Source organism: Plectrocnemia conspersa, unplaced genomic scaffold (assembly GCF_051122295.1).
Source record: "Plectrocnemia conspersa isolate PC_06_02 unplaced genomic scaffold, ASM5112229v1 ptg000012l, whole genome shotgun sequence".
NCBI lineage: Eukaryota > Metazoa > Arthropoda > Insecta > Trichoptera > Polycentropodidae > Plectrocnemia > Plectrocnemia conspersa.
Window position 1 is genome coordinate 30,237,629 of NW_028277176.1, and position 19,804 is coordinate 30,257,432.

Genomic DNA, 19,804 nt, shown 5'->3' on the forward strand with positions numbered 1-19,804 from the left:
AAACTTGAGACTATCGTTGACGTGGAGAGCGAGGCAATCTTGAATATCCTCGACGAACAAAGGAGATTTTGATACTTTAAGTTCGATGGTTGGAGCTTTCGGCACTAGACGACTAGCGGAACAGTCACTGGTTCTGCGAAGCCAGCCAAAAATGCCGCAAACGCATTTTTCGCAGACTATTTTGAGCGATGCGCTTACTTAGACAATCGTTATATGCTTGTATGCATACCGAACGTCGTGCATTCTCATTGCAAGTCTAAAATATTAGAAGAGGCTTTTGCATCTAAAAAAAAACCATGCGAACCGTGGAAGTCTATAAATAAAGCGCAAAGTTTATTTTTGCACGTATGTTAAAGCTCTGTTAGATCTTAAGTATTTGAATCAAGTTCATACGCATGAAATAATATATGATATTTTTCTTTAGTATTTTAGCTACAATTTGTTTTATTTCAGTTAAAACAATAAAAACAGAGATAAGATTTAGATCCTAATAAACGAAAGAGAGGTTAATAACTGAGCAATGCGAAGATTTAAACAGGTTCTCGACCTCTAAATGTGAAATTTAAAGCTTTGACACTAATACAAATCAATAAACGGCAAATAAGCTTGAAATATTACAGACTTTTAATGACTTGTGTAATTGAGTCGTATCTAGATAGATATGTTGTTCTTTACATTTTTATAACTCTTGTGTCATTTTTACTGCTTCGTTGTAAGAGAAGTTTTAGAAAGTTTAATAATTATTGAATATTGTGCATCATGGAATGAAAGCCAGATGTGCAATTAAAATAATTGATTTTATTTACACATAAAATATTTATATTGCACTAATGTGTTGTATATAGTTTTCTAATAACCTGTACACATTTCTTGTTAGTACGATAGTAATAATTTTTAAATGTTTACTATCAATACTTAAATCTATCAACTGCATATATCTACACTATAAGCACAATGAACATTTCTAATATTGAATCACCGATGTATATTTTATCGCTATTACTGTTTTCTCTTTTTGTAATGCTTCCATAGTTGTAAGTTTAAATTCAATGAAATCATTAGAATACGTATATTCAGTATATAATAATTTGTGTATCTTTTTGAGAATTATTTGTCAATTTGAAAATTAAATTTGTACGAATATTTTTAAATATTTTATAACCGCTGCATAAGAAAGGGTGGATCCGTGCCAGATGTTTGAAAATATGCATATTTTCTTAGAAGCTTTTAGTAGAGGTTAGAAGTATTTGAATAGTAAAAATATGTTTATGATTATCTTGACTACTGTAATCGATCATAACGGTGCTTTAGTAATCTAAGAACTACATTGATACTCAAATAAGAAGAAACTACTTCGCTTGGGAATCTGCAGATAGCAAAAATGTATAGGGGTTTCTAGAGTTAAGCTATAAATATTTTTTGTCTGCGAACATAAATCTCGTGTCATCAATAATCCAAAGATATTTTTTATCTTTATCTTGTTCTAAATATGAAAGACAGAAAAATTAGCAACTGCTATTCAACTTAGGCTATTTAATGACTATGCATTCTATGAAGAAAATACATTAGAATCATTAGGTCTATTGAAGAAATTCGCAAGCAAGCAAGAGTTCGAAATATTTGAATTTCTCTAGAAATATAAAAAAACATACATAATATATATAATATATTTTATAATAAAATATAACGCTGAACAAAATTAGGCGATAATTAAATTCACTTAAGTATAGATCATATTCACTTTGATGAAAAACAATTTGCACTAATAGCAAACATATTGCAGGAAAAATAAATTATTCCAATATAATTAAATTTATTCAACGTTAAAAAAAATTTCAACATTGAACAAATATAATGCAGACAAGAAAAATATTATAGATTATATTAATTACTTTCTGCTATAAAACTGATACTTTTCAATATAAAATGATATTTTGCAATTTAGTATGCGGTCGACCTTTACAACTGACAGTTGAGAAACGTCCATTTGCTGTTAAAACCAAAACCTAACCTAAAAGTATTAATTAAACCAAGTGCAAAGTATCAAATTTATAGTGGAAACTTTCATAATTATAGTTCCAAGTTCCACATACTATTAAAACTAAAGTGAAATTATATATTCCCTGTAAAAAAATTAAGGGAATATGTAACAAGTATATAAAAAAAAACTGTATAACCGTAAGTATTGTAAATAGTGCTGTAGAACTTAACAGTTTAAAAAATTATAAAAAAAGTAGTAAGCGATTCTCAGATAAAATATGCTATTTATTTAAAAAAAATGCAAGTAATATTAGGGGTACCTGAAATAAACGACGTTTTTTTAATGAAAAGTATTTTTTCAATAACAAATTTATTTTACAAAATAATCTCCATCGATCAGGCAAGTTTTTAATATCACGTTTGTAAAACTGCATTTTTTAGCGAAAAATTAAGGTGATAAGAAAGTCTGAGATTCGAGTTTTTTAAAACATAAATATGATATCCCCTTGAACTACCGCATGAAGATATTTAATCACGATAGTCAAGAAGGATAAAAATTGATAAATATTGGCTGACAGGAATCATAAATAATTATTTCAAAAAATAATTTAACCGTCGCAGAGAGCACTGCAACCGGTCTATAATTCTTAATATTTGAAATATACCCTATTCATGATCTAGGTTACTTTTGAACATTTACACAGATGTGCAAATATGCGCTCTAAGCAGCCAGGGTGATATCACACACTTTTCAAATTAAATCAGGGAGTATATTTGATTCAAAAGAAAATCCCGGCTACAATCAAAGCTCGATTTCCTTGATAGTCAATTAAAATAATATGTATCTTCTTAATTTTATTTATTTAGATGAAATATTTTATGATAGTTTTCAATCTGTTTCGTGAATTGCTGTAGCAAAAACGTCATGAAGAAAGGCATAAAACTAGTAGTAATAATCATTATATAACTGTACTGCATATATACATGAATTATCTACTTTAAATCATAAAATAATCTGAAACTCGGCGCTTCATTGTTCCGGAAACATAATTTAATTTTACTATGCTGCTACAGATTGCATATTTAAAATGTAATGAAATATTCCAAGAATTTTGTACTATTTAAACACAACTACCGAGTAACTGAAATTAAAAATCCTTTGTACTTTAAAGCCAATTATGTTTACTGTAAAGTTTTATTACGAATAAGGCAAATGTCATATTAACTATCATTATAGGTAAACAAACGGGGAAATTAATTATATTATTATTATTATATTAAACTGAAAGAGTAATATTTTGAATGATCTAATAGTACGAGCGGAAGAGTAGCACCGGATATAATAACGACTCACTGATTATGAGGGTCATTGTTTAAACATCAACATACTATGAAAATAATATACAAGCAAACGTCTGTAGTATGTTAAATAAATCACAAACATAATTTATTTATAAGTTAGCTTTCTAACAACAATATACAGGATTAATGATACAGAAACTATTTTTTTCTTTTAAATTTGGGAAATTATGGAATATCTGAAATTACAGATTTTCATAGTTCTCATATATAATATAATTTATGTTATAAATATAATTACGATAAATTACCTCAGATTTGTTTTTTTTTGTTTTTACTATCTCAAAAATAAATATCGATGTGATTAACTCAAACTAGGTCGTACATGTATGTTAGTTATTAAGTGCTCCAATAACGAGCTAAAAATAGCTCATGGGATTACTGGTGATATATACATATATTATATACAACAAATAGTATTATAACGTCACTATTAATTAATTGAAAGTCGAGGGTTATGAATTCACGTTAAATTACACCGTCAATGGGGGGATAGAGATTCACATTTATTATAATTATAATTAAAATCATTTCTCTTTGATTAGGATAAAATAGTTTTTTTTCTAATTTCCCGAATTATTATCGAGCTAGATTATATATATACATACATAATAGTCCTAGAATAAAATCCAGGAAATCCAACCTCTTCTAATGGTTTATACAAGATTATATTAATATGACTTATTAAATAGCAAGCTTTACACAATAATATTTCTAGAGCAGTGTTTCCTAATTGAATTTATTCACGGATCCCTTTTTTATTTTTTTTATTAGTATAGAACAACATAATATTTTTAATCTAGGTCGAATTATTTTCAAGTCATTGAAAAATAACGTTGTGCTCCTGTAATTGGTTGTTCTATGAGAGGGATGTACCGGTACCTGTAAGATCATAGGGTAGGTATTGGTTTGCCGTGTTTAATATTGTTACAATATTTTATCGCCACTTCATTTTTAATACATAAAAATGTATTTTCTGAAGATCAATTTTATCTCAGATTTGCTGTGCTTTTTTCGCAGTTATCGTTATAGATGTTTTATTGTGGAAAACCACCTAAAAGTCCACAGCGAACGTCGATTAAACAAAGCAATTATAAAAGCTTTCATTAAAATAAGCATTAGAACAAAGTTCTATTTTATTAAAAACATCCTATCCAATCCACAACATTAAAAAATATACCTCATATAAACTTGAGGAATTATGTCGACTGTGTATTTTTTAGGCAAACCGATATTACAGTTAAAAGCATCCGTTGGAAATGTAGAATTGGAATTGTCGCCTCACGAATTGTTAAAATTTTAATGGCTGAATGTAGCAAAAAGTGGATGAGCACTAAGCCTCCCTCAGGTTGGCCATGTGTATCAAAACAGATACACAGCGCCTAAATTAAGATTTTCAACCAGAATTTTCTAGCTTTTTTTAAGAAAAACGTAAAAATGATTTGCAAATATATTGTTGTCAAACTGCTGTTTAAAATTACATTTACTAAGAAGATATATTTAATCGTGTAGCGTGATTTTTTTTTTCAAGAACCGTTTTATCGTATTATTTATATATGTATATTTATCATAAGGCGGATATTCAAAAATAGTAGATAAAGATAACCATACGTAATGAGAAAGCGACTAAAATTAATCCAAGCTTTGCCACAATATAATAAGTTTTAATTTAAGCAGGCCAAGAAGATTTGTTTGGCCGCGCAGCTAGTAATTTTTGGATATTTTCCTTTAATTAAAATAAAATACAAAGACCGAGAGATAATATTTATTATAGGTTATTTATTCACGAATTTTGATTAACTTTCCTCTACGAAAGCCAAGAGTTCAGAAGAACACAACTTGGAAAATGCTGTATTAGATTTATAACGCAGGGGTTTACAAATGATTGTTTTTAAAAGAGGTAAAAGTGAATTATACGAACATTCGATTATTGGGTTAACTGGGGCAGTTCCATATACTATATTTTTTCATGATATACTATATTAATATGACAGGCGTTAGCCCAATGCGTTACAATGGAGTAAACACAATCAACACATACAAGTAAATCTGTAAATTAGTAAAGTATATTTAAAAAATATAAACCAATTAATAGATGCAACAATGCATTTTAATTATTTATCTGTGATATTACGGAAATCTAAGAAAAACTTAATTGAATGAAACTATAAATATATAGTAATGACAAATTCTTACAGACACGGCAAAAATAAAAAATAATACTAGGGTGCACATAGCATATAAACTATATGAATTATTGATCGAATATTCGTTTATACAATCTCGAATGAAATTTGAAAAAAAATCTATACTAGAGCAACACATGTTGTTTTCTCTCTCAATATTTCCGAGTGACTACTGCCGCTCCAAAATCCATGTTTTTTTTATTTTGTTTCTCATGATTCGTAAAAGCTAAAATAACATCCACAATCAGAAAGTATGTAAAATAATAAATTAAGCATTTTCTTTTTGATGCTCTCACTGATCAGTAATTCGCATAGCATTGTATTCAGGCGCGTACGGTGAGATACATTCCCTTTCGCTTCCTCGCGTGTTAAGTGACGAGAGTGAGTGAGAGATAAGGGGGTGCGTTACATGCGTTCCGCACGCCCATTTCTTCTCACTCACTAAGGGAATGTATCTTACGGTACGCGCCTGATTATATTAAGTATATTTAATAAAATTCAAAAACTTCAACGATTATGATAATACGATTAAATAATATTTAACAAACAATTAATCAATAATTTGCTCTAATTAGCTAAATAAATTAATATCGGTAAAAACCCAGAAAAAAAATTACAAATATATTTGAATATTCGATTGCTTAATCCATTTTTTTTTCAATATTCGAATAGTTGAAAACTATGAATAATTGAGAGCCCTAATTCGAGACCAGGTCTTTCAGGTATTAATCACCGATTTAACTGATGGTCTATCATGCTTTGATGTATACTAACATTATTCCTATTATAAAAATATTGACTTATCACTGTATGTTAACGATACAGCTGTCAAATTATTGTAGTTCTTATTAAAAAATTCAATATCTTAAAGTATGTGTCTATTTATTTGTTTACCAAAAAGCGAATATACGACTTTTATTGTAAAAATATCTGTGGGAATCAGAGAAGCTAAGAAAATTCTTTATAATTAAAAATTGTATAAATTGAACAAATCGAATTAAACATTTTTTATAACATACCATAAAGATACCAAAACTTTTTAAAATTATATTATACCATTAAATTTTCAGAGGCAGACTTTGGCGACAAATAACATTTTTACGATTGAAATTTTTAAGCTATATGTCCGTTTTATTCCTGCATATTAAAATCGACAATTTTGCGATACACATAAAACGCTTTTCCGAAATTTTATAACTCTAACTAACGCGTTGAAATTATATTTCAATCAATTAAATTAACACAGCAACATCTCGGTTAAGATAAAACTATAATGGGAGCTTCTGAAAATTATTTATACACATCCCATGATAAGAACGCGATTTTTTACGCATGTACCATAATTAAATTTCCAAGAAAATCTTGTCAGCAGTTGCTTTATATCTCCGTTTCTAATATAAACAAAAAGGCATACGAAGAAATTAAAAATGGTTGATATTTATATACATTTAATTATAATGATACTGTATTTATATAAATAAATATATGGAATTCGCTATCCTAAATGTCATACTGCGATTTTTATAAGTCACGAGCAAAACGAGGGCTGCGAATATTATGTTACGAAATCTAGAATGCAATATGTGTTATGTGATTCGTGAATATGTGTAGTAGAATGTAAAAATTATCACGATTATTTATCAGCTTGAACTATGAACTCGTCTCGAGCGATTCAAATTGACACGTTCGATCTCTTGTGTACTAACATCTTTAAAATATATTAAATTTTAGTCGAAACTAGATATAAATGTAAATATTAAAACTTTCCATTTTTCTGTAAATAAACTGGTTGGAATTAATTCTATAGAAACGTTCATAGGTGTTCAGGATTGAGTTCGCAAGTAATGCATGAATCACACTATACGAATGAATACTGAAAACTTGTGTCATATATAGATTTAGTAGGTGCATATGCAACAAAGGCTTTATATGTAAAATATGTATATTATAGTAATTACACATGTACTTATATGCAAAAGAATCGATATTTATTAACGTGCATTATAATAAAAACTAACGTTAAAATCTTATGTTCTAGTTAACGGTCATTGTTATTAGAAAACGTTGTATGCCGTTGAAAAAACTTTCTAAAGAATTCCAGCGCGTTTTATAATCTTTAATCGGCATTTTATATTCATTTAACAATAGTTATTAATCCACTGAGATTTTTATCTTACTAAAACATTATTCAATGTAAATTGAAACTATTTATATCAACTGTTTAAATGTATGTATCATTAGTGAAATTATTATTAGAAAAAAATGATGAGGATAAGGCTAATAATAACAAAATTATAAGCGTATTTTCGAATTAGTCGGATTAACAATTATGCATTGGATTGTGCCTGTAAGATGAAGGTATAAAATATGAAGCCTTTTCTATTATAATAATACTAAAACCTCCAATCCTCTTTGGGACAGTATATGTCAATATATTTATATTGTAAACCACGACTGCTACTAAAGTTTTAAATTTTAAGCAGACCTATAAAGAATACATTTTATTAGTCAAACAAAAATTGTCTTATTATTTGCAATGTATTGAATTTCACTATTAACACTGATCGGGTCATAAAAACTTGGGAATTTTTTTATTTTTTTATATTACTTCATTATTATTTTTCAAGGACTAATTTTGTTATATTCACATACATATAAAAGAAGACGGGTTTTCAGAAAGAGTAGATAAATACTAAATTTCTCAACGACAAAGTGATTTAGATTGTTCAAGCTTTTCCAATATCATATTGAAAACTGACGCGACACACTATATTATATATGAAACGTAAAACACTTATCTACTTCTAATCTCCGCAAGATGTTGCTAATGCTAGTGAAATAATACATGATGGAGATTGGCCTAATGCTAGTGAAATTCTCCACGCATTTTCCTACTAATGACATGACAAAGCTCTGTCCTCGGATCATCTCCCAGTATTTTTTAAAAATAATTTTCGATTAAGAGTTGACTGAAAAAGGTTTAGAGTAGATGTTGAAATTTGCATACTAAATAATGACAAAAAAGAGCATTTTAAAAACTGTGATAAATAAATTCCTTATTAAAACTAGCAAAATTGTTGAAAAATAAAAACTCCACCATATATCACGGCTAAAAACAATTTTAATATGTATTTAATTAATGTAAATTTTAATATGTATTTAATTAATACGAGACATAGAAAAAGCATTCGACACGCCGGTTTAACATATAAATTAATAAAATAAAAAGCCTCGATTAACTAATAAACATACCTGAAAAGTGGAAGCTATGTATCAGCATGAAAGACCTGGGTTCGTATCCTACATGAGTCCTAGTGTTTTTTAGATCAAAAGATCAAAATTAATGATGGTTATATCACAGATTATTTTTTTTAATGGATAGAAATTGTGATAAATAGTCACAGTAACATATATTGACTGTAAGATGTAATAATAGCTTATAATAAATAAAATATATGTCACTGCTTTAGTCTGGTGTTTCACTACTTATTTAATAGTTGTTGATTGTGTTTACTTCGTTGTAAAGCATGTAATGTTACAACGGAAGATTTACAATAAATAAACGTTTTTTAAAAGTTATTTGCTATATAGGATTGTTTGCTCGGGCCGATCCTCTTCATTCTATATATTAATGACAAATTTGTCACGACAAGTTCTAATGGTCTTGAACCAATGCAATACAGTTACAAAAATTTAAATTAGAAGACCCTTGCCTCAAACTAGTTTGAAGTGAACAAGGAAGTTTCAAAGCCTGGTAAGACCTGGACTAATTTACTAAACATAGTGCATAAACTAAGGTCAAAAGAACTTTTTGCCATTGCGTTTCTAAAACCAATATTCAACAGTCGAAACGCATTAACAAGAAATAAATATTTATTTATTATATAAACGGCTAATTAGACCAGTAATATAATACGATTGCTAGGTGTGGAGTAACATCAGTAATTCAAACTTTTTAAACACTGTGATTTAAAATGAAGGGATGAAAATTAAAAGAAGGGTGAGCGTCAGATCTGGACTTAAATTTACTTAACATAGTGCATAAACTAAGGCATAAGGAAGTTGCTGCCATTGCGTTTCTAAAATCAATATTTAACTAACGAAACACATTATCAAGATTTTTTTTAATCTAGGTTAATTATTTAGGTCCTAGAGTGCAACTTAGCAGCTTTTGTGGCTGATTCATTGGCAGATTTTAAGCTTTGCTTTTAAATTTTAACGTGTATCACCATATAATAGCATTCTTTTACCCACCTCGCATGAGCATTATTTAAAATGTCCTAGTTGATTTGACTGCGTAGCAAAAATGTTTTATATTAATTAACGCGTTGCAAGTGCGCAGCGAAACCTGTTTTTGGTTGGCGATTAACTAATTAATTATTCTATGGTTTGGATTTTGACGGTTTATTTTTTAAAAACTGTGTTATGTAAAATACTGTAATATTTTTTGACCACGCTATTAGCTAGCTAATAGTTTGACATAATACGTAAATTACTAAATTTAAAATAAGTTCCAATCCAACCCTTCCCGTAACTCTAAAACGGCTGTTTCAGACGACTGTATTTTACTGAGGGTGCGATTTATTCAACACACAGCCATTTGATAAAAATATATGAGACTAGTATAGAAGCTCATGTAGAAGTAATAATAAAATAGGTAAAGCAACTCTTTTAGAATAGGGAACATGAAACCGAAAACCTTACAGCTAAATTTTTAAATAGATTTCAATACATTTTCTCCTTCATTCTAGTAGCTTAAAAGCTTTCTATAATTATTTATAATTATATTTTTGTGTTAATTATAGGGGTTGAAATTTGAATTAATCATTATTAAATAACGATTTAATTGTTTTAGTATTTTAGTTCAATTCTTATTATATTAATAAAAACTTTACAACGTTCACACAGTGGATCGGTATCCAATATAGCGAGGTCTTCCTGTCAACTTGTTTACGGAGACAAAGACACTCGCTATTTTATGGACACGAGAGTAATGACCCGACACACGCAAATAATAATAACCAAAGAAAAATACGCCTTTGCCGAAATGAAAATCCTTTTTCTATATATGTTCACACGTGTACAGGACCTCTAATAAAATGTATACCATTGATAGTGAATAACTCATCAATATGTTGATACATTACAGGGTTGCCTTTTATTTGTATTCTGGTTCAATGCTTCTTAACTTTTTCATTACTAGTACGAATACGAATCAAATATAAAATATAGAAAATGGTTGTACTTTATTTTTGACTAATTAACAAACGTTTCATATACTCGCTGTTTACTTATTGATAGACTTGAGTTGTCAACTACATAATTTTTAAGTTTACACGAAGGTCATGTGCGATTTACTTTATTTTATAAGAGCAACTATATTTATGAACAATATTCGGTTATTTCCTCCTGTTTTTGTATAATTTATAGTGTTTTTACTTGATATTCTAAAGTATGGAGTAAATGGCATTATTAAGTAATTTTCAACAAAATATGGTGTTATCTAATATAAAGAAGCACTTTTGAAAATTGAAGAAAATAATAATTCTCGTGGAAAATTGAATGATAATATTGTTTATATTTAGATCACATTTAAAATTGTTACGAAACATTCACTCAATTCACGTTTATATTGTATTAAAGAAAAGTATACAATACGATAAGTCTTAATTTCCCACTCGAATAATTATATAAATATAGTATCTTTAATAATATAATTGACAGAGAGAATAACTCCAAATGTATTCGTAAGCTTCGCTATAATGACGACTCATTTGGTTTAATTAAGCTTAATTGTGAGGAGCTGGGTACGTTGCATTAGTTTTTCAGGAACAAAATAGAAAATAAAAACGGGACTTCACGATACTATTAGTAGTTATGTTTCTGTTTAATATATAAGGAAATGATCTAATTATATCATATATACATATATGTATTTTTAGGGGTAGTCAAAATATTAGTCCAATTGGGCGATTCACTACTGAAAATGATAATATGACAATGTTATATATTTTTTAATTTAATTTTACACAAAAAAATAATCGATTATCAACATACTATATGCAGAACTTACATCAATTAAATTAGGAGAATAGTGCAAAAATTAAGGTTGTTTTGCAAATAATTTTAGTGCGTGAAATTGATATTTTACATATAGACTGTAATATGTAACTGAAAGTTTTATTGCTAAGTTTATGCTGTAATATATATTTTAGTGTTAATACATACTTGCGAATTTTGCGAATTTTTTTAGAAAAAATGCCACTTGATATTATCTTGAAATACATATAGTGAGATTTTTACGGGGAAAATATAAAAATGACATACAAACAAACCGCGTTATTTTATTTTAATAAATTTGATTTTTTTAAACAATGCGGCCAAACAAGATTTGGTTCCGAGAACCCCCTTCCCTCCGCCAGATACAAAATATTACAGATTCGAGCCACGGTTAGATAGTCACAGTTTTAGTCGTAGCCGAGGAAATATTGTAATACTTATAAAGAACTACACAACTACAAAAAGCTCGTGCCCTCAAATCCGCTGCCACGGAGCTTTGCTACAAAAACTGCGTCCATATAGACTAGTACCCCTTAGAGGGCTAACCTATACACAGTGAGCCACGCCTCTACATCCTCCAAAGAGGCGACGACGAGAGAGCGCCTCCAGTGACTGTAGCACTTAGATGCCACGTCACCATAGAGCCTGCGCTCTAATGCATCCCCTGGGAATACCGCGTCCACAGTACCTGCATTAACGATTTTTTTTATATATGTATATAAATATAATGATTTAATTTTAGTTGCCAAAATACTAAGTCTGCTCAAATTCAAAATAAAAATCGCTTAAGGACTTTAACCAATGACATTATATATACATATATAATATATTAAAATATCAACTAAAAAAATATTGTGACCATAAATCGCGTTAATTATTTACGCTTTCGCGACCTTCAGAATCGCGGGCGTCTCTAAAGAATGTGATCGATTAGTATCAATTTGAAATTTGCATTGCGATTTTTTATAACGAATCGCCTGATTCATAAATTCAGGTTTACATAGGAATAACTTATATTCCAACGCGAGCACACATACACACAATATCTATTTTCATTAAGTTATTGAGTTTTGACCTACTTTTGGACTGATCTCATTGGCGCAGAGCTAGTGGAAGCCAGAAGGTTAGCGTTTTCTAACGCAATATATAAAATAAATTATAACACACACATGAAATTGAAAATAAATTATAATAATATTGATAAGATAATCATAATCACTTATGATTATTATAGAACAAATTTACAATAATAAATGAAAGGTTGTACTCACATTGAAGTGCTGCTGAGCTGCCAGCTCCTCGGCTTCAAATTTGTTCCTCGCGTTCTCTTGTCTCATCTGACGCAGCAGACCGGCGACTTCTATTCGAGATCTCATGTTTTCCTGTAGCCTCTGCAACGGTCCTAGGTATTCCCTGGAGCGTCCGCCTCTCACTTCCGACAGCTGGAAGTCAACTTGTGACACTCGTTCTCGGTATAGCTGCTCCTTGAGTCCGGAAAACTGCCTTTCCAAATCAACTATAAAAAAAGGAAATGAGTAAATATTTAATTAATAGTAGCGAAAAGATGTTTGCTGTGTATAATGCTTATCTTGATCCATACATAAGTTACTATAAACAGAAAACGCTTTAAAGTTGATCTGAAAAATCTATATATAACTTATGTAGCTCGGTTTCAACGTGTGATAGTTGATCGTTCACTTTATAATCATAACTAATAAAGATTTTTTATCTGTAGCTCTAATCAGTATTATTGTAGATAGGACATATCAGACATATAGATTCATATTAAAACTTATGCCATTTTATTGTATGAATTTTGATTGAGTAAATCAAAGCATTTATCTTCAAAATAATTTATAATACTACTATAAAAGGCTACTACTGTATATATTATTATGTAAATAAATACATTAATATATATGTATTTAGTTATGTAAATAAAATAATATTGCAATTTTGCCAAAAAGATAAAATAATTAATTTGATATAAACAGGGTGGCAATTTTATTTTTGAAAAAATATTTTTGCTTTAGCAAAATATTTTGAGTGGCATTTAAATGATAAATGTTATCTATTTAAATAATTTATAGTAAATGTTTGAGCTCCAGATTATAATTTAAAAAAAATTAATTCATTTTGAAAATTTGTTTTTGTCGATTTTGTTATGTTTTACAGCTACTTGTGACGCATAGCTTTATATACGTATTACATTTTTGGCCACTAAAAATCAATTACTAAATGTATATGTAAAGTTCTGAGCTAATTACAAATCTGTTATTAAATGTATTTTAGCATATTTAATTTTTTTTAACAATAATTTTATTAAATGGCATAGCGTATATCCCAGCACACTAATAAAACTGATATACTGTTACATAAGAGTAAAAACTAATGTCAGATTAGAAAACATAATTCAATATATAAAAAAAATAGTAAATAATATTAGTAAAATTGCCGTGAAATTCGATGTATAAATTCAAATTAATAAAATTACTTTTTTTAAATATAGAAAAATAGTCGGATATGTCCAAGAAAGTAGATGATGCGTAGCAAATAGTATGTTGTATACACCAATTTTTTTAAAAACAATATTTTTTGTATGATAAAGAAAACGGCTCTATAGCAAAATATTTCTATTAAAAATGAGTTGTATGAATTCCAAATGAAGAGTAAAGCAGTAATGGTTCTCCAAATTTTGCGTGGAAAATTTTAATCTCTTAGATAAAGAGCATACTGGACGGCTTTTAAATATATATTTTGAAACAATCATTGGTTATTGAAATCAAATCATTAATTAACATGGTAAGAAATATTAAAAACATTTAAAGAAAATATCAACACAATAATGAAAAGTACACATATTGTGTCTAAGTGCTCCATACAAAGAATGATTTGGTCAAATTACCGAAGTTGCAAAATTTCATTTAACAATTTTTCTGGTACTTAACAGTTATTATTTTTATCGCAATATATCAAGGCTTCGAATCGGAACTGAACCGAAAACTGGAAACCAGAAATAACTTTATTTTATTGAAACGAAAAACAGAGCTGAACCGAATCGGTTTATTTCGGTTCGGTACATGTTTAACACGCAGTCACAAAAAGAACAAATTATAATTTTTAGAGAAATCAATTTCAATCATAAACGAACAAGCACAATCATCTTGTGAAAAATCTGGTAAAAGGTAGACCAATTAAAGGATTTATTAAGAAGTAAAGAATTGACAAGTCATTGAATTCATGTTAAATAACTTAAACCTATAAAAAACAGGTGCGATTCAACAGGGAACTATTAGAAGAGATATGTGCATTTAAATAAATACTTTGTTCTATAAAACGAATTCATTGAGCATTTATGTAAGGTAAATCTTTGGATTTTTTCTTATTCATGGGGTGTTCACTGTTCTGATTAATGCTCGCTCGCCTAATCTGTCCAACAGTAATGCACAAACAATTCGTTTTACAGAACAAATATTTTATATATTGCTCACTTAAATTGTCGAATAAATGTTCTTAAAAAAATATTTTTTACTTTTCTGGTTATTTAAAAAAACAGTTCACAACAACAATAATTTACAGCTGTAGCGATTAAATAATCATTAAAATTATAAGTATTATAAGCATTAGGGAGGTTAAAAGCTTTAGTGCCTTTATTTGTAGTCATTTACCCTATGACGTTAGACCGCAACGGGTAAATTTACCCTATGACGTTAGACCGCAACGGGTAAAGCAATAATGTATAATATATAGTGACATTAAACTTTTAATAGGTAATACCCTTCCACCATTAAGACTTTGCCTAAATCTTGAGAGGAATGGTTTTATTCTAAAATATTGTTAGAAAAGAATTGTGTTTTTGTTTTAAAGTACATCTTTAGGTCTGTATTTTGGTAGCATTAAATTTGGTTTTATTATTATTTTTCTTCGAATCAGGGAATTGAATAAAAGATGAAGAATAAGCTATAAAGAACTTTGTTTTTTGAGTTTAAAGTAAAAGAAAAGCTCTAAAAACTAAACAATTCTTTTAGTGCGGGTATTGTGGGATGCAATGGTGGTTTAAAAATTGCTTTGGACAAGAGCATTGAAGATAAGGAAAGTCGTGGGTGTCCTTTAGTTAATAACGACCGACTGAAAGTGTTAGTTAAATAAGAACCACGAACGATTCGAGAGATTTCACAAGTCGGGGGTTGGTAAACCAACATAGGAAACTAAATATGCTCGACAAACGGGGCCGGTAAAAAAAATATTGAAAATTTAGAAATGGGATAAAAATTGGACCATTTACAATTTATTTATTTATAATTTACAAAAAAAAAGGATTTTGCGAAAATTAATTTACACCAAAATAAAAATATGGCGAAACTGCTATAGCTGAGTTTTTATCAATAAATCAAATAAAAATAAAAATATAGCAAGAACTGCAGTGTTCCAAATGTTTTGCACGAGAATCGCATGATGGACTAGGACTACCAGAATAAATAAACTTGTTTATTTATAAAAATTTGCTTTTTAGAGCAAAATAAAAACAAATGAAAAAAATATGTATAAATCGTTTATCATTGCATATATACATGTCAAATCATCTAGGTATGATGTTATAAATGACAATTTAAAAAAAACATGAAAGTGGAAAATTAAAAAAAATGTTGGATGAATTTTATTTTTTTGTGAAATAAGTCTTAATGTATGTTGTCACATGTTAATCGATCATGATACATCACATATATATCATAGATTTGCGTTATCAATGTCAGGTTATGTTTTGTATTGACAAGCGAGATTGAGGTTATGTCGCATTGTTATTGTCGCTCTGTGGGACTCCGTAGGACTTATCGGTCATGCTCACCCATCGTGTCCATGCATTCGGCCCTTCTGCGCTCGCATTCCTTCTCGTCCATAGCCGAGGAGTCGTCCGAGTCGGGGTCTTCGCCGCTGGACTCGCGCTCCGCCGAACCGGCGGAGTGCTCGGTGTCAGCGGGGGAGGCGCCGCCCCCGGGGCCACCGGCGACCGCCGCGTCCACGGTCGCCTCCGCCTCGCCCTCGCTGTCCCCATCGGGCTTCACAGCCGGCATTCTGCGAAGACGGGTTGGCGCGCAGCCCCTGCCTCTGCCTCTGTTGGCACCACTGGCTGTCATCGGGCGACGGCAGCGCCTCTTGCGGCCCATTTCGAAGCCACGAAACCTCGAAATTCGACTTTAAAACGAACGCGACGGACGCCACCAGCGAATGACGATGATCCTTTTAAACGCATTATACGCTAATGGGTAATCAATGCGATAATTAAACAAATTGTTACAATTTTTTTATACCATTTCAAATTTAAATGTTGTACGCAAAAATAGACCTTAAAGTTTTACATTCTTCATAATAATTTGATATAAAAAGCAAAACCTTAAAGTCTATTTTCGTATGACATCTAAATATAGTAATTAAATAAATGAAATTTAGTGGAAAAAACATGAGTAAATAGGAAAAATAATTGATCGGGGAATTTTTTGGCCATAATGAAAAATTGTCTAGATGGTTTTTTAGAAAGCAAGTAAAAAAAACTAAACTAACTAAAATTAATTTACTCGTTATTTTTTCACATTATTTGTTATTTTATTAATAAAACTGATCAAACTATTCTACATACGACGACTTGAATGATAGTTCGAATAATAGCGATTTATCAGATAATCATACGTCCATTTTGTTTATAATTTTAAATGATAACTTAATAGGTTTCCCCCATGCGTAATGATGGTTTTTATGCATAATAGTTATTAAAACATTTCATAAATTTCTATTTGTTATTCTGTTTATGTTTATGATAATATATTATATGCAGGGCTTTTTTTTCATTTAACACGGTGGAACGGCGTTCTGGCACCTTTTTTACGGTATTTTAACTGTTTCAAAAGCAATTATTGTTACTGAATACACATGCGTAGCGATTGATAATCTGCGGAACATTTTATTTCTTTATTTTTTACGTCAATATGACGCCATTACTTTCATTTTCCTTATTTTTAAATGTAAAAGTTAAATCGCAAATTTAAAAATTAAGGAAAACTCAGGTTTCTTCTCAACCGCCGGTCCCTCTACAAAAAGTCCAAAATAATAACGGAAACGACGACAGAAAATATGAAAATATTGGTGCAAGTTGATGATTCTGAATCATCGCAAGCTGATTTTAAGAAGCAAGGCCGAACTCAAAATGATTGCCAATTGTTTTTGATCATTAGATAAAAAAAACGATTTTTCATCAAAAATGAATGGTTGAACATACACAAAATGAGACTAGGCTGCACACCTTGCAGAAATGTTGGATTTATTAAAACTAAAACGACGATGGAAATAAAAATTTATAAAGAATGGACCAGCAATTAAACCACATATTTTGAGAAAGATAGGAAGCTTTAATTGAGCTCACTTCGAAAATACATTTTTTATCACAGAGAATCTGCTGCACACAAAGCAGCATTAAAAAAATATTTCTGAAGCCGAAAAAAGGAACATTAAAAACATTTTTTTTAAGATCTCGTGAAAAAGTAATAACAGCAAAAAATTGTTGAATATACAAAACGTACTTTAAAAAATTTCGTTTAAAAATTAAAAACGTTCAAAAATTAAATTTTCTGCTAGGAATTTGCTGGCGGATCCATCAAATCGATTCAATTTTGTGGACGTTATATACGACTCTGTAGCCACTTTTACTTCGGCAAATTGTAATGAATATTATATAAATATGTGTATGCAATTACCTGCGAATGCTTTAAAATAAGCTTTATAAATTGTGATTATGAATACGCGAGAACAATAAAATAAATTTACTCAAAAATATCTAATTGCTTAATTTCATTTTCAAAAGGTTTAATTTGAAATGAAATAGATTTCTAGTGCAGGCTTAACTTTTTAACAATTGAACACGTAATAGGAAGACAATATATGCGTTCTTAGATTTAACACGGATCACTCTTTGCGCGGCGTGCGATCCATATGCATCATCGCCGTTTTTTGTACATTTTAAAATATTATTTTTAAAATGTATTGCATCTCTTTATTTAGCAGCCTAAAATGCACAAGTGCTTGATGAGCTTTACCATTTAGCGCAGGGGTGAGCGAATCAATTGGCTGTCGGGCAACATTGGGATTAAAAATATAGCAGCGAGCCACATTGAAAATTTAATATATGTTTCATAAATTCATTTTTACAGTTTGATAAATTTTAAAGATAAGGTCGTGGACGTGCTTAGACTAGAAAATAAAAGGGTTTCACAGAATTTCGAAAACTTACATCTATTTAAAAAACGCTAATTATTATCGTCATTTAGTCAACTATTTGATACAACTATTCTATATCGTTTATAAAAATCTCTGAAAAGTGAAATAAGTAGCGAATAATGCGGTTTTTGCGAAAAGCACTCGACAACACATTATTTAATAGTTTGATGGAGCGTATTAGTGTCAATATTAATATTAATAAGTAGTATGATCCTTTTAATGTTAGATGTAGGCATGACGTTTTGATCTACAAACTATACAAATATAAGAGCCCCGACTATTTGCGTTATGTTGTTTCCCTCAATAATAATTAGCAATCGATATCGCGTAAAGTATCAAAAAGAATTTTGCCAGGGTTGTTTCTCCTCATTTTGTACACAAATGAAATAAATACATGTTTATCTATATATGATATTTACTATGTAAGTTTATTTCTGAAGACAGCCACATACAAATCTACTCATAAATCAATAGCAGATAAATTACAAAGAAATTAAATACAACACTCAAACTTATTTACGAAACGTATACAATTATACATGCTTTAATGCAGTATTTTCAAAGTAAACAAGGTATTAATGAATTATGGAGTTCTAGCGTTAAATATCTAGAACCACCCCAAGCTTTAAGAACTTCGCTACTGGCTTGCCGTGAATTCTGCACTTAAACCGACATTTGATATACGATATACGAGCAAATAATCTGACCCATTTCGGTGTGGAATTACACAAATAATACTATTCTAATAAATATTAAGTCATCCAAAATAAAGCTATACCAATAATTTACAATATGTCTAATTTTATCTTGAAAAAAACCCTATAAACAGGCAACATTTAACATTGTTATTTTTACACTAAGAGTATTAAAATACTATTAATTATGATAAAACAATCTCAAATTTAAATATAAGTATAAAATGCTAAATCATATATTGCTTAATATGCAGAAAA

The 19,804-nt window shown here is 29.4% G+C and overlaps 1 protein-coding gene across 1 annotated transcript in view; it reads right to left on the reverse strand.

Moving 5' to 3' along the window:
* The window catches only part of Brms1 (breast cancer metastasis-suppressor 1-like protein), a 52,071-nt gene extending 35,345 nt beyond the window's left edge, over positions 1-16,726 (reverse strand). The window contains exons 1-2 of the mRNA XM_088200409.1: positions 16,432-16,726; positions 12,857-13,101 (exon numbers count right to left, since the gene is read on the reverse strand). Of these exons, the coding sequence (XP_088056535.1) occupies positions 12,857-13,101; positions 16,432-16,720 (534 nt within the window). The 5' untranslated portion in view covers positions 16,721-16,726. The remainder of the gene's footprint in view (positions 1-12,856; positions 13,102-16,431) is intronic.
* Positions 16,727-19,804: the final 3,078 nt, after the last annotated feature.